The sequence below is a fragment of the Carcharodon carcharias genome, chromosome 7 (assembly GCF_017639515.1).
Source record: "Carcharodon carcharias isolate sCarCar2 chromosome 7, sCarCar2.pri, whole genome shotgun sequence".
Taxonomy (NCBI): domain Eukaryota; kingdom Metazoa; phylum Chordata; class Chondrichthyes; order Lamniformes; family Lamnidae; genus Carcharodon; species Carcharodon carcharias.
Genome location: NC_054473.1, coordinates 157,134,499 through 157,150,866, shown reverse-complemented (window position 1 = coordinate 157,150,866; position 16,368 = coordinate 157,134,499). Strand labels below are relative to the sequence as shown.

The window sequence follows — 16,368 nt, the reverse complement described above, 5'->3', positions numbered from 1 at the left end:
GGGGTAGGGGGGAAGGGATCGAAATAGGCTAAATGGTGGAGATAAAACAATGGATGAAAATAAATTTTTAAAATAATAATAGAAATAGGTGGGAAAAAATATATATAATTATTAGAAAAAAAGGATCAAAAAGGGGGTGGGGATGGAGGAGAGAGTTCACGATCTGAAGTTGTTGAACTCAATATTCAGTCCGGAAGGCTGTAAGGTGCCTAATCAGAAGATGAGGTGCTGTTCCTCCAGTTTGCGATGAGCTTCACTGGAACAATGCAGCAGGCCAAGGACGGACATGTGGGCTTGAGAGCAGGGTGGAGTGTTGAAATGGCAAACGACAGGGAGGTCTGGGTCATGCTTGCAGACAGACCAAAGGTGTTCATGACCCTGTTCATGTGACTGAGTCACATGTGGGGACATGTTTCCCTTAATTTTAAAATCTTTATTTTTCATTTTAAATTCTTCAGCTCCCTGAGGCAGCTCTCTGCCTTCAGGGATCTTTCAGTGCGCGCTCCCCCGCGCATGTGCAGACTTCAGCACTCGGTCCTCCCGCCCCCACCCCAGCACGCTGAGGCCCCTGGCATGCGTTTCACGCTGGTTGGCCGTTAATTGGCCAGCCAGCATGAAATCACGGTCAGAGCCCGATCGCGGGCAGTGGCCCATTTTGTGGACGTTCCCGAGCCCGCATGCCGTGTCCGCCTGACGAAGGGAAAATCCTGTCCATTGTAATTTTCTTTCCCTATCGGAAGCACTGGAAGAAATTTGCTTTATGATGATTTTATGTATCACAAAAATTATATTGCTATATGAGAATAATGGTTTCAGTGTGCACAGTAAACGTCAGTATGGGCATCCTCCCACTTACATAAGATGATAGACATGCAGTAAATCCATTGGAGATGGGATTGTTTCACATGATGCACTTTGCTGAAGAAACCAATCCATGAGAGGCAGGTTCTACCACAAGTGCCACGTATGAAGTGGTTATCAGGTATCCTTGTAGGTTAGTGTTTTCGGTGTTGGCACCTCCCATCGAGCTGCTGTAACCACTGATCGTTATTGTGGTGCATGCCAACCCACAGGTAATGTCGCTATTCCCTTTGGTCATTGGCTAGTGTCTCCCACATGAGAAGATTGATGTTTCGGGCCTTCATGTCACACTTGCAAGCATCCTTGAAATGGAGCTTTGGGCAGCCGGCTGGTCTCTCTCTCTGGCTACCTCGCCATACAGAAAATCCTTGGGAATGTGTACGTCTTCTATTCAATGAATGTGCCTGAGCCAGCAAAGTCACCTCTGTTTGATGAGTGTTGGCATACTTAAGAGATTTTCCTTTGAGAAGCCTGTTGCATTCATGATATTGTTCTTCCATGAGATACCAAGAATACACCACAAACATCAAAAATGAAAATTGTTAAGCTTCCTTTCTTGATAGTCATCCTTGCTTCACAGCCATGCCTATTGGCAGTTAAACATCTGTGTATATTTGACTTTAAAAAATAACAACATCCTTGAGGTATGTTTTCGGAAGTCCAGGTACAAAACCACACACTCGCTTGCCATTCACATGAATGGAAAGTGGACACCTTCCAACAATATGAACAATGCACAGTAAAATAAAGCACATTTGTCTTTAATTGGTACATGAAGCAAACTATTGTAGGGATGAAGCAATACTATGTTTACCTTCGGTTGCAATAGGGACGAGATCAAATCCATCAAACTGAGATACAGCACTGAAACCTGGAGATGAAATAAAAAGAGTGAATTATGGACCAATTTTGATGACTCTCATGGTTCTTATACCACTACAAAATGTATAAGATCTCTACTTTATTCTACACAATGTAGTTTCATGCAATAGTCTAAACTGAGTCAATGACTTTATCGGCAAATTCAAAACTATTTCATAAACTAATCCAAAAATCTTTACTATAGAGCACAAGGGTACTACAGGACTGGAAAGGATAAAATTTTAAAATGTGAAAGCAAATAGTGCACAGGTTTCTATCAAAAGCTTGGAGGTGATACTTTCACTGTGACCTTGCACATTAGACATGGCTTACCCCTATTATTGCACTCAGTTACAAGCCAACTGCATCCTGGCTATTAATTGTCAAGCCATACTTTCGTTAGGCTTTGGAATATTGACTAGGAGATAGGTTTCAAATGTTTTACCCCTAAACAACCATGTAGTAGACTTCTATATGATTTTCACATTTTCTCAGAGCATAATTAAAAAGAAAGAGCATGACTTGTTTGCAGCATCATCATTTCATAGAAACATAGAAACTAGGAGCAGGAATGGGCCATTCGGCCCTTTGAGCCTGCTCTGCCATTCATTATGATCATGGCTGATCATCCAACTCAATAGCCTCCTCCTGCCTTCTCCCCATATCCTTTGATCCCTTTCGCCCCAAGAGCTATAGAAACATAAAATAACTTCTGTGGTTTAAAAATGACAGAAAATATCAAGAGGAAAATAAAATGAAAATGTGAAAGGAAAACAAGGAAAAGACAGATCATTAGGAGTAAAAACAAAAAAACTGCAGATGCTGGAAATCCAAAACAAAAACAAAAACAGAATTACCTGGAAAAACTCAGCAGGTCTGGCAGCATCGGCGGAGAAGAAAAGAGTTGACGTTTCGAGTCCTCATGACCCTTCAACAGAACATTAGGAGTGTCTGATTTACAAGATCAAAGGGAAAGTATCACCTCCATGTTTATGATGTAAACTGGTGCACCATTAGCTTTTACGTTTTAAAATCTTATCCTTTCCAGGCCTGTAGTCCCCTCATTGTATAATCACAAGAGTATGCATCTTTACAAGGAAAAAGATATCTCAAAGCACTCCATTAAAGGGCAAAACAGTAAGGGACAGGAGGAGTGTGAAAATTGGAGAGCACTAAAGTCAGGACCAAAGGTATAGTCAAAGAGAAAGGCATTGAAGAAGTTTGTAAAACCAGAGAGGGTGGTCTGAAACTGCAAGAGATTTGTGAAGACGACATAGCATTTTGAATGAATTGAAGCTAATGGTGCATCGAGGCAAAGAAGCCATCTAGGAGAATGTTAGAAGCCAAGCTTCAAGGTTTTGAAGGCACAGATTATTATTTAAATGGGGAAAAGTAGGATGGAAGCAGGCAATTTTTTTGATGTCATGGGCAAAAATTAATTCATTTAACAGAGCGGATCTGCGGGAGCTTGGAGTTGAGCAGTAAGCAAAGGTTCTGGAGTTTTTGACGCAGTCCTATAGGTGGCAGCAAAGGCAGTCGACAGAAACCTGACAATAACCAAAAGATGGCTTCAGTTTTACTGGAGGAAATATTGGCTTATCCAGGCCTTGACAGAAGCTTTTTAACTGATGGAGGTGGCACTGGGTATGTTCAGCATTTATGTGGAATCTATCAATGAGGTATACAATCAGGTTGAAAGAAATGAGACAATAAAGAATACATTTACCAGCTCATTTTCAGCACAGATCTCTCTCATTATTGTCGGAAGGATCGTCAACCCAACCTTCCTTTGCAAAGTAAAGTATAAAAAGGCACCAAGAATCCAGGGACTATCAGATGGAGGACTTTCCATTTTCCCTGAAAGTAACCTGCAACAGTTTATGAAGAAAAAACTGAATATATAAACTCCCTTTATTAAGTCTTGTACTTCAATCTGTAAGTGCAGGTTGTGAAGTGGGGGAGAGGCCACTGAGGACAAATCCAGAATACTCACACCTGTTATTTTGCAGCATAATTTTTTTATTCACGTACTCCCAAAATTTACCTGGCAATATAAAATAAAGGAGGAGCCTCAAAAGTAAACATATTGACTGTGGAATCACAAGGAAAAATGCAATGTATTTCCAAAATGTAAGGATAGAGATATTATCCATACCTCTTATTGAACAACTTGAATTCTAGCTGAGCTTCCATTACCATAGTTAATAAATTGATGGCTTTTTTTTATTGTAGTTTTCTTCCTGCCTCTCCTGAAGATGTAGACTTCTCACTGAGCTCTGATTTCATGGTTTGCAGTTGCCTTCCAGCACCTTCCCCCAGTAATGTTATTCAGTGTTGGCAATGAGTGTCTGCAGCCAGCTTGACAATAGGGAGCAACAGTCAACTCTGATAGGACTTCACCCAACATCTACACCAACCAGTAGGATCCCTACCTAATGTAATTCCTACCCCCTATCCAGGAGTGCTGAAAGCAATTTTAACACCCCTACAACTGCTCCGGATAAAATCAGGACTGACTAGAGGATCATAGCTATGACCCCTATCAGCAAATCACTGATAACATCAGTTTATTACCTCCCTTAATCAGTGAGGTTATCTCGAATCAGCTTCTTGTCAGCAAGTCTTGACCCAATCAGCTTTTACTTGTTTTGTGCATTTTAGTTGTTCAAGAGAGGAAGAACTTCACCACACTCCTCAAATTTATCATTTTTGAATGGGGCCTAGTCTCTTAGGGTTCCTTAGCTAGAAGTTTGAGGTAAAACCATCCCCTTTTATACTTAATGGGATTTGTTTTGCCGCTGAGAGACATTTCAACGGGTGTTTAATAATTCCATAATGAACACTTTAATAAAGAAAGGAGTAATTTTGAACCGTGTGCATTTTTAAATACACCGTAATTTTGTTGAGGATAAATTTCCATGGACTAATAACCGAGTCCATGAGTAAAAGCTTAAATTCTGTCAGACTTTGAAACATGTATTCCCGTAGAATGTTTACTGGTGACGATGACGCAGCAACTGCCTTTTCAGTAAACATTCCAATTTCTCAATTAGACTTTAACATAATCTCAAAGAGCCTTTTCTTGGTAATTTAATTATTCCCTGCACATCAATAACTTTAATCAACACCTACTCAAACATTATTACTGGACTAGCTAGTGTTTCACATCCAATTTTCTTTAAACAAGTAAATATTACGTTGGTGTCTACTGTTTATCAATACTGCAATAACAAGCCATGCATTCTGATCTAGTGGAAAATGAGATCACAATCACAGATCTGATCTGTAAATTCTTTGTAGTAAAAAGCAATGCTCCAGAGAAGGAATTCCTGAAAGGATAACCTTCACTGGCAGAAACATCCTCACATGCAATGTATCCCATAAAAGGAAAAAAAGATAATGCACTAAGAAATACTGTTTTTAAAATGATTTTTGATGTGTTTGTTATGGCATTCTGATTGGACTGGAAGAGCATGATACATGTTATAATAGAGTAATTACTGTGAACACAGCTTTAAGTAGGATCTGTATTTAGCTCCACAGAAATGTAGGTACAGGAAAAGCACCATGTTGGGTTTCGCTCTCTAAATAAGCCTGACCTGTCGTAACTTGGTTTTCATTTCTCAAGCAGTAATGATTTAGCCCACGTATTTCCTGGATTACCTGTTGGCCCAGCACTGGTTGTCTACCATCTTCTGTAGTTCTCTGGGAAGCGAAGTATCACTAAACTGTTTCCATTGTGTGATCAGCACTGGCTCGAGTCTCAGCCACCAAAACTTCAGGAATAAGACACAACAGGTTGACATTAACCGTAGTTGACAAAAGGGTTAAGGCTTAGCAGTTTCATATTCAAAGCTTTTTCTGGGATAAAATATCATTTAACAAAAAGACAAATGATGGTCAATCCAAATAGATCCCCAGGAGACAGCAGTTATAATAAGGTTGTGGGACTAGGTTAAACATGCTAAAGAAATATGAAACTTAGAGTCAACTATTCGGATCTCTGAACTTAAGAATTTCCTGAATTATTCATTTTCACAAACGCAACTAATGATGTTCAGCAACTAAACTTGCACCTAAATGTTCTGAGATTGCCATTTTTATTTGGCTGTACAGATCATCTGAAGTCAGTATATACGATATTCTGAAATAATTTAATAGATTTGAAAGAAGAAACTGGATAACTTTATAGTTAACTCATCTTGGTTCAAAGTGTTTCCTTTCTGGAAAGCCTCCCCCCCTCCCATCCCCTTCGTCAAAGTGAGAAAGATTAATGTTGGGAGTTGGAACAATTTTCCACTTCTAACATACTCAGGCATGCTCAACCACCTCAATATTTTAAACATATTACTTTTAGTTATACGCAAGGTTAGCTACTTCTTATTAAGGTGCTTGTGCAACCAAGACATTTTATATCATTACCCAAAATTGTGCATGAAGTGTAATGAATTATATACAACACAATTATATTTCACAAGTAACCTTCAAAGGGAACAAACCAAATTTTAAATGTAATTCAAAGCACCCTCTCCACAGACTATTTAATATTTATACTAACTGTTGAAGGAACTTTGCTTGATATTTATCATAATCACATAATTAGGGGTTCATCACAACTCGAGAGATTTTATACTGAGTTTAGAACAGTAACTTAGGGATATATTTATGTAGATACATCTTGGGTGCGCAGTACTCAATTGCAAGGCACAAGTTATCATTTGACCATGTAAGTTTATAATCACATCATCCAATTTTATGTTAACATTATTCAGATAGCCTAACATACAGTAAATGTGAACATACAGTACATTAGTTAGTGGCTAATTAGGTTATGATAAGAAATGTGCTTTGATTGAATGTATTATCCTGAGACTTCAGTGTCTATTCCCCATAGGAAGAGTATATGAACGCATGGAAAATGTCATTGCTGAGTCAAACATAAACAATTAAAGAGAACAGCAATGTTTACACATAAATATTATGATACATCGAGCTGCCTTTACCGTTGCGGATAAGAAGAGCAAAGGACAGTGTGCTCTGGCCTTGTTCAGAACTTCAGCAACAACACAATCTGGTTCTTCACATTCGACACAAGTATTAAGTAAACCCTGAAACAGAGAATGTTACACATTCATTATGACATCATGAAAATTGATTTTATTTCAGAATATAAATATAAAAGCATTTCCTTATAGGGTGGCAATATTTTTTATATTTAAGGTAGCTGTGGCCAGGGCACTGGGTAATGAGTTCTTTTTACAGGATATAATTAAGAGACTTAAAGATGAATGATATGTCTTCAGTTTTTTTTAATATCCCTGTGCACTTTCATGCAGCAACCCACAAGGGGAAGAGGTGTTTTAATTAAGATGGGAATATACACGCAGATTAAATGCAACAGTATACCACATATTTACTCGACAGCTCTCATCACATGCACAGGAATTGCTTGCACAAGCACAGTCTGACCTATTATTGCCACATGTAATAATGCCATCAGTAATGGCCCAAATTTTGCTGTTAAAATAATGGACGGGCTAATGTTGCTCGCTGTTATTTATGCACAAATGGTACAGCAATTTCAGATGAGGGGTAAAGGCACAGATAAACACGGATATCCAAAAGTAACTGTCCAAGTTGCATCACTGTGCCTCTTACAAAAGAGGTTATTTATTCTTACTAAGGACTTGACTCAAGCAACCATGGAATCATACATGAGTTACTGAATTTTATTCATGAAAACAAAACTCTCATTGAAAGTTATGTTGTTTGTTTATATTGTATTGTATATCTAAGTTTGTAACACTGCAGCAAGCCAGTGATTGCTAAGGGATTTATCTTAACTATAAGACATGAACCAATTATGTCAAACTTGTGATGTTATGGGCCCCTCTCTACTAACCATGTCCAGACAAGAACACACAAGGTAAATATTTACTTTGCTATTTTTGTTGAAGCTTTCTTTTCCTTAAAGCTATCTTTAGTTTTTCCTCAACTTTTTTTTCTTTCATGCAACAAGGCCCAACCCATTTATCCAGTTGAACAGATTGATCTGAATCAATGTCTATTCATCCTCTTCTAATTGCCAGGAAGTACTGCCCATTCTTCATCAGAATACAGATATATACTCAATCCATATTAGTTTATCCATCCAGAATGAAAGACTTATATTCCTCCCATCACATCATCTTACTTTCAAATGTGTAAGATTTTGCTTGCCCTGAACTTCCTTTAACCACTTTTCAAGAATTATACCTTTGTTCTTGGTGGTGGCAGCCTTTTCTCTCATAAGACAATGATTTGTACCCTGGTGGCTTAATTCTGTGTTAAGCATCGCTTCAGGAGCCCCACTCTGGCATGGCTGTCTCTGCCACATTTGCTGCAGTGGAAGACAACATCCAAAAAGGTGCAGGATTAGCTGGCCTGTGTTTTCTCTGGGCCCTCTTCTTGGCCAGCTGAGCGGTTTGTTTCTGCTCCCTTCTTCCAATGCCCTTCCAAACAGTCAGCCTCCAGAGGTAACAGCTGGATATATCGTAATATTTGCGACTGTCTCCCAGTTTTCACTTTCGATGTCCGCCATCTTCATATTTCGCTTGCAGGTGTCCTTGTAGTGGAGGTATGGACACCCAGGAGATCACAACCAAGTGACAGTTCGCTGTACAGAAGGTCTTTGGGTATATGGACAATACCCATCCAATGAACATGGCCAAGTCAGCACAGATGTCATTGACATAGTAATGAGTGTATGCTGATAGAATTAGCACACTCCAGGGCCTCCACATTGATGATCTCATCCTGCCAAGAGATGCCATACCTTGACACATCTTTAAATAGAGCTCCAGATTAACCTCAGTAATGCCTTTTAATAACCCAGGTACCTCTTCAAAGTGGGGAAGGAGTCTCCACCTTTCAAGATGGCAGAATCCTGGTTTCCTCAGTTCTTCCTCATAACTACTCCTTTGCAGTAGGGATTAATGTTGTGGCTCTTCTCTACACCCACATTAAGGCTTGACTCCTTCCCTTAGACTGGTGGCCAAAGCAAAATTTGAGGAACATTCTGGCCAGGACTCTGTAGTATGACCTTCTTTATTCATTCATGAGATATGGGCGTCACTGGCTAGGCCAGCATTTATTGCCCATCCCTAATTGCACTCAAGAAAGTGGTAGTGAGCTACCTTGGACCGTTACAGGACGGTGCTGACTGATTAACAAGTGAAGTCTGATTGGTAGTGGCATTATCATGGAGAATGCACCAGGGAACAGTTAACTGCCAAGCTTTTGTTTAAATTCGAACCAGGCAAGTTGATTCTGATTGGTCTAGGCATTGCCATGGCTTGATGGCAATATTCTGTCAGTGAAGAATACCAATTGTGTTGTTACTGCATAGTTGCAGTGCGGAACGGCTAGCTTCATTTGTTGCTCAAATTTTTGAGACACCTTACCCTTCCATGGTAATCTGAGGTAATCTGAGGTAATCTGGGCACTTTTCAGGACCGGAAGTGATGGCCTTAGGCTTATTCAAGAGTTTGCACAATATACAGCAAGCAATGATCTGATTGGAGTAGCCATTATGGCTATAATGGATGTTCTGCCTCTCACACAAATGAATAATGTGATATATGCATTTCAGTGCTGATGTGATGCCACGTATGTAGACCATATGTCCCAATGACTGGTGGATATCAAACAGCACCCTTTGGTTGTTTGCTATAGGCAAAACACTGACTGTACTCAACCAGACCATGCTTTCAAAATTCAAAAGTGTCGAGCATTAGATATGATTCGATGATTGGACAACACTTACTAAACAACCCCAACTGTGCTAAGAATTACATTAACCACTAATTTAAGATTATCATTCCAGCTCACAGTGTTGGCTCACTTACGCATGCTAGAAGCTACACATGTTTACACACAAGGCTCTGTCCTTTGCAAACAAAAAGAACATGTCCACGCATTGAACTTTTTCAACTGAACAAAAGCTCGGGGGGACAGCATTCCCTACTGCAATGCCTTGGCCAATCAGGCTCAACTTGCCTGGTTTGAATATAAACAAAAGCTTGGCAGTTAACTGTTCCCCAGTGCATTCTCCATTGCGACGCTTCTACCAGGGCTCACTTGCCAACCAATCAGCGCCCTCTTCTCATGCAGTATAAATTGTTGTGCCTTTTGAGATTTGATATTCTTGCATCCATCCTGATAAGTGCAAAATGAAAAGCTGGGACAGCATGTCTCTTTTTTCAACAATACTCAAGTTCTGTACTACTAAGCGATGTTATGACCTAGAAATATAATTAGGCACTCTATTCACTTTATTAATTACTGCTCGACTGTGATTTGACACATTAAATGCCAAATCTGCTATCACATTCATATGCCTCTGGGTTTAAGCTTTACGCATTTCATCATCCTACCCATATGCAGAATCTTGCACTGGTCTATACTGAATTTCATTTGTTATCGATTTCCCAATTACAGATTTTATCCTGCAGGTCACTGGCTGAGTTGTCTATCCTCAACAACCACCCCATACCAATTGACATCATAGTCAAATTCTTAGTATTTGCATATGGAACAGAAGGGCTGAGGATTTCTTTGAAGTCACCAAATATTTTGGTGCCGGGAAAAAGAAAGATTTTAGAAACTTACAAATGTGGCTCTCAATGTGACTATGAATGTGATAATATTTGTGTGCTAATTTATGTTTGAACATGAACATGTTTATATGCATGAATGTGATGCAGAAGTACGAGATTGAATTGCTCCTTGTGTCAGGGTGGGTTAATGAGTGCCAGTTACAGGGACATTCCTCCCCAACCCCAAGCCTACTGCCTCTATCAGTGCCCACACTCCCTGTTACCTCATTAGCAATCAGGAGAAACAATATGATTTCTACGGGAAATATGGGATTGAGCTCGGACCAAGTTGAAAAGAAAGAAGCAAAAATCTTTTTTGGGGACATACAGCAGAATTGGACATAAAAAAGGTTAAGGAGAGACAAAGAGAAGAAATTGAGAAAACTGTTGTCGATAAGCAAAGAAATATAGAGACCATGAGTTAGTAAGAGCATAGCAGAGAGAGAGACAGAGAGAGAGAGAGAAAGAAAGAAAACAGTTGCAAGATGAAAGACAAATGGTGAGAGGAAGACAAAAAGAATTAGAGTGCAGTTGCCAATCAGATAGAACAGTGAGACATAGATTTGTCTGTCCTTGAGGATTGCAAGAGGAGGTCAACCACCATATTATAAAAAATGAGTAAATATCTAGCTATAACAACTACAATCAGAGTTCAGATGACATTTTTAAATTGTTCAATAGTTACTTACACAATTTAGGAATGCCTATAAAGAGAAAGCAATCAGAATAGTGAAAAACATTCAGCGTTAGTGTACAAAAGGCTATGGACAAGAGAGGCAGCAGTAGTCCATGCTGGTGAGATCATAGCTTTCAAGACATAGAAAGATGCAGATTAACATGGTTGCATTTAATATCACTCATGTGGATGTTGGAACAGCAGAAAATCTGAATTCAGTTAAAACAAGATCAAGAAATAAGAAGGTGGTAACAGTAAAATAAAAAGTGACTGTGAATCTAATTATATTGCTGTAAAAATCCAACTGATTTGCTAATGTCCTTTAGTGAATGAAACCAGTTGCCCTTACCTAGTCTAATCCAAATGTGACTTTAGTCCCACATAAGTATGGCGGATTTTTAACTACGGCCTGAAGTGGCTCAGCAAGACAGTCAGATCAAACTTTATTAGGTAGCTTCGGATGGGCAATAAATGAGGCCTTGCCAGCAAGGCCCACATCCAATATCAATTTTAATTGACATTGTAATCATTAGAGAGTAAAATTATGCCATGACCTTGTGATTTTTTTTTTCCCTACTATATATTATGTTGTGCAGCACACATTTTGCTCATTCTAAACAGGACAGTAATGATCAAAACAGGATTGCTTACTCTGAAGAAGTGGAAGGTAATGCCAAAGGGAATCACAAGTTCCTTTGAGTAGTCGTTCCTCTGTAAACAGAGAAAGAATAATAAAGTCTTCAATCATGGGAATTGAAACAAACAAATACAGTTGGAATAAATGCCATTTTTATTATGCCCATGATCTGAAACCTACAAACCCTGACAAAACTACAAAGCAGATTGCAATAGGTTAGTAGTCCATTGTAAAAGGTACTTTGCAAGTTACCATAACTATTCAAATATCACCATCATTTCCATAAAAAATGCAATTTTTGAAAGTGTTAAATGTCACTCAGTTCTGCTTTACCTGTATATATTGTTACAGTGCACAGTTATGATATTACGAATTTTTAGAAAACTGGTTTAAAGATTACTTTTTTAAAAAAAGCTTGGACTGAGTTTAAAGACTGTTTTAAAATGGCTCCAAGCTAATAGGCAGAACTGTTGATTTCAGATAAAAACAAAAAAACTGCGGATGCTGGAAATCCAAAACAAAAACAGAATTACCTGGAAAAACTCAGCAGGTCTGGCAGCATCGGCGGAGAAGAAAAGTCAACTCTTTTCTTCTCCGCCGATGCTGCCAGACCTGCTGAGTTTTTCCAGGTAATTCTGTTTTTGTTTTGCTGTTGATTTCAGACTTGGTCTCCTCCTCCAAGAAGACAAAAGACAATCCTTAATTTAATTATGGTTCACTAAGGTCTCGTCCAGGAGATAATAAAGTTTTGTTGACACCTCATTGTAAGAATGTAGATTGTGTCTTGGCCAGGGCAAAAGCTAAGACCCACAGGTGGGAGAAGGATGCCTTATTTAGGAGATGACTTGGCATTTTGTACAGGTCACATGATAACAGTGGCTATTCTAGTTCCTGCAAAAAGCATGATAAGAGCAGGAAGCTGAGAGAACCATTTTAAAACGTCTGCGGTAAGTATCTGGGTAGCTAAAAGTGCCATGTCTGCAGAACTAGAAGCAAGGAACCCTCTCCCCACCCTGTAAATCTGATTCCATCTGCAATGCTCACCCATGAAAGCAACCTCTGGCAATTCAACAGTGGAAGCTATCAGATCTGCAGAGACAACTATACAACCTCAAGACCTTCACTTCAGACAATGCAACATCTGGACTTCAAAATATATCAGGCCTGCACCGAATATAGACTAAACTTAAGTCACGTTTATAAGTCTTGTTTTACCTTCATTTGTAACTAATCTTTGTGTGCGTATGTATTAGTAACTTCGTCATTTCTTAAGTAATTTCCAGAGCAATGGTGTGAAATAAACTAACCTTTTCCTTTTTAAGTAAACGGCTTTGCTGTGGGTTATTTCTAAGAGTCCGTGACAGTAATTCTATCCAAATATAATGAATAATGTAACTGCTGGAACTAACCAATTTGAGGGGCAAGAAAAGTCTGACCGATAATATTTTTGTACAATTATATAACAATAACTTATGGTTATATAGCACCTTTTAATGTAATAAAACATCCTTAGGTACATCACAGGAGCATCATAAAACAAAGTATGACACTGAGTTGGGGGAGACAGTAAAAACATCACTGGGTTAGGAATCCAGATGCCCAGGATAATTCTCTGGGGGCATGGGTTCAAATCCCACCACAGTAGCTGGTGGAATTAAAGTTCAATTAATAAATCTGGAATTGAAAGCTGGTCTCAGTAATAGTGACCATAAAACTATGTCGAATGTCCCTTAGGGGAAAAAATCTGCCATCCTTATCTGGTCTGGCCTATGCACGACTCCAAACACATAGCAATGGCCTTGCAAGTCACTCAGTACAAGGGTGCGTAGGGATGGGCAACAAATACTGGCCTGGCCAACGATGGCCACATCCCATGAAAGAATAAATTAAATAAGACATAAGGAGATATTAAGTCAGATGATCCAAATCTAGGTCAAAGAGGTAGGTGAGGCAGAGAGGTTTCGTTGAGCTTGGGCACTCTAGGGATGGCTACCATTGGTCAACTGATTAAACTTGGGAATTCTCAAGAGGCCAGAATTAGAGGAGTGCAGATATCTCAGAGAGTTGTGGGGGGCTGGAGGAGATTACAGAGATAGGGAGGGGAAAGATGAAGGGATTTGAAAGCAAGGATGAGAATTTTAAAATCAAGACGTTGCTTGACCAGCAGCCGATGTAGGTCAGTGAACACAGTGGGGTGATAGGTGAACAGGGCTTGGAGTGAGTTTGGACACAGGCACAGAGTTTTGGATGACCTCAAGTTTACAGAGGACAGTATGTGGGAGACCAGCCAGGAGATCATTGGAAAAGTGAAGTCTACAGATAACAAAGACATGGATGAGGGTTTCAGCAGCAAATGAACCGAGACAGGGATTAACTTAAGGAGGTGGAAATAGGTGGTCTTAGTGATGGTGCGAACATGAGGTCAGAAGCTCATCACAGCATCAAATATGACACCAAGCTTTCATTTGATTTATTTTCAGGCAGTTTCCAGGGAGAGGGATAGAGTCTGTAGCTAGGTAACAGATTTTGGAAGGGGAAATGAAAACAATGGCTTCATTCAATAATTAATTGGAGGAAATTTCTGCTCAGGCAGTACTGGGTGTCAGGAGGAGACAGTGATGTAGTGGTAGTGATATTGGACTAGTAATCCATGGAGGGACAAGGGTTTAAATCCCAATGCAACAGCTGGTGGAATTTGAATTCAATTAGTAAATCTAGAATATAAAGCTAGTCTCAATAATAGTGACTATGACAACTAGCTTCAGCTGTTGTTAAAAACCCACCTGGTTCACAAGTATCCTTTAGAGAAGGTGATTTGCCATCGTTATCCGGTCTGGCCCACATGTGGGAGGGAAAGTTTATCTTTTTCACAGTCATGTAAGATGTCATTTGTGACTTTGATAAAAGCTATTTCCGTACTGTGACGAGGTAGAAACCCAATATGGAGGGATTAAGCTTGGAGTTCCAGGAAAGATGGGCACAGATTTGGGAGGTGACAACAAGTTCAAAGGGCTTTGGTTAAGAAAGGGAGGTTGAAGGTAGGACAGTAGTTTGCAAGGATGGCAGGGTAAAGGGTTGCTTTTTTGCACAGAGCGGGTGATGACATCAGATTTAAAGGAGGGTGGGGCAACACCTGAAGAGGGGGAACAGTTAACAATATTGGCTAACATGGAGAACAGGACAGGAGGCTTGGGTGGTCAGCGGGATTAGGTTGAGGGAGTTGGAGGTGGATCTCATGGACAAGCTGAGCTCCGAGGTTATGAAGGGAGACAGGAGAGAAACTCGAGGAAAATGCAAGTTTAATCCTAGGGCAGGGGAAACTTCAGAAGAGATTTGGCCAGGTGGGCTAGTGGAAGGGAGGAACACGACAAAGGCAGCTGATTGGATGATCTCAATCTTGGTGACAAAGAAGTCCATGAGCCCCTTGCAGTTACAGTTAAAACTCCTTAAAACTTAAACACGACAAATTATTTAACTTCTCATGCCAAGTCTCTGTATCCAGTTGGTCTGGTGATGTCATTGTCAGGGAGGAGTGACAGCACTGATAAGAGCCATGTACATTTCAGAGCAACTTCAATCAGTTGATAGAGGAGCCACATCTTTATTCGAAGAACATGCGACCAGCTAGCTTGTGTTTTATCCATTAACTGATTAAAAATATCTCCACATGCTTCCTGGCAACTTTTGTGATTAGAAATTTCCATGTTCAGATTTATAATGGAAACTGTCCATGTACCTTGTCACACTGCAATTACACTCTCCCACCAGTGGTATTACTGAGTTAATCAGTTTTGTGTCTCAGCTTCTCAACCTGTATTGCAGAGAAATTTCTATGTTTCAACCAACTCTACTGCTCTGTTTCCAAAAATCCATGTTTCGCTACTTAACTACAAATAAAATAAAATTGAACTATTATATAAAAGTGAGGACAGAAGGTGTGATTTTAAAATGGGTGCTGAATTACTTCTGCATGTCCTAATCCAATTATTATTCTTGCTTCACCTGGCCCATCCTAAAAAAAACTTACCTACCTTGTTAGTGGCTGGTTACTAGGCTGTGTCCATGTTCAGGACAGCCCAATTTTTCAGGAACAACATACCATAAGAACATAAGAACTAGGAGCAGGAGTAGGCAATTCAGCCCCTCAAGCTTGCCCCGCCATTCAATACGATCACGGCTGATCTCATTTTGGCCTCAACTCCAATTTCCCACCCTCTCCCCATAACCTTTCAACCCATTACTAATTAAAAATCTGTCTATCTCCTCAAATTTATTCAGCGTCCCTACATCCACTGCACTCTGAGGTAGTGAATTCCACAGATTCACAACCCTTTGAGAAAAGTAATTCCTCCTCATCTCTGATTTAAATCTACCACCCCTTAGCTTAAAACTATGGCCTCTTGTTCTAGAATGCCCCACAAGGGGAAACATCCGCTCCACGTCTACTTAGCCTAACCACTTTAGCATCTTATATACCTCAATTAGATCTCCTCTCAACTTTCTAAACTCTAGCGAGTATAGGCCTAAACTGCTCAATCTCTCCTCATAAGACAAGCCCAGCATCTCTGGAATCAATCTAGTGAACTTCCTCTGAACCGCCTCCAATGCAACTACATCCTTCCTCAAGTAAGGGGACCAAAACTGTGCACAGTACTCCAGGTGCGGTCTTACCAATGCCTAGCACAGTTGCAACAACA

General features: G+C 39.8%; 1 protein-coding gene across 1 annotated transcript in view; it reads right to left on the bottom strand.

Annotated features, from left to right (window-relative positions):
• The window catches only part of fanca (FA complementation group A), a 112,136-nt gene that overhangs the window by 7,492 nt on the left and 88,276 nt on the right, over positions 1-16,368 (bottom strand). The window contains exons 35-39 of the mRNA XM_041191757.1: positions 11,686-11,745; positions 6,726-6,830; positions 5,386-5,498; positions 3,449-3,590; positions 1,676-1,732 (exon numbers count right to left, since the gene is read on the bottom strand). Of these exons, the coding sequence (XP_041047691.1) occupies positions 1,676-1,732; positions 3,449-3,590; positions 5,386-5,498; positions 6,726-6,830; positions 11,686-11,745 (477 nt within the window). The remainder of the gene's footprint in view (positions 1-1,675; positions 1,733-3,448; positions 3,591-5,385; positions 5,499-6,725; positions 6,831-11,685; positions 11,746-16,368) is intronic.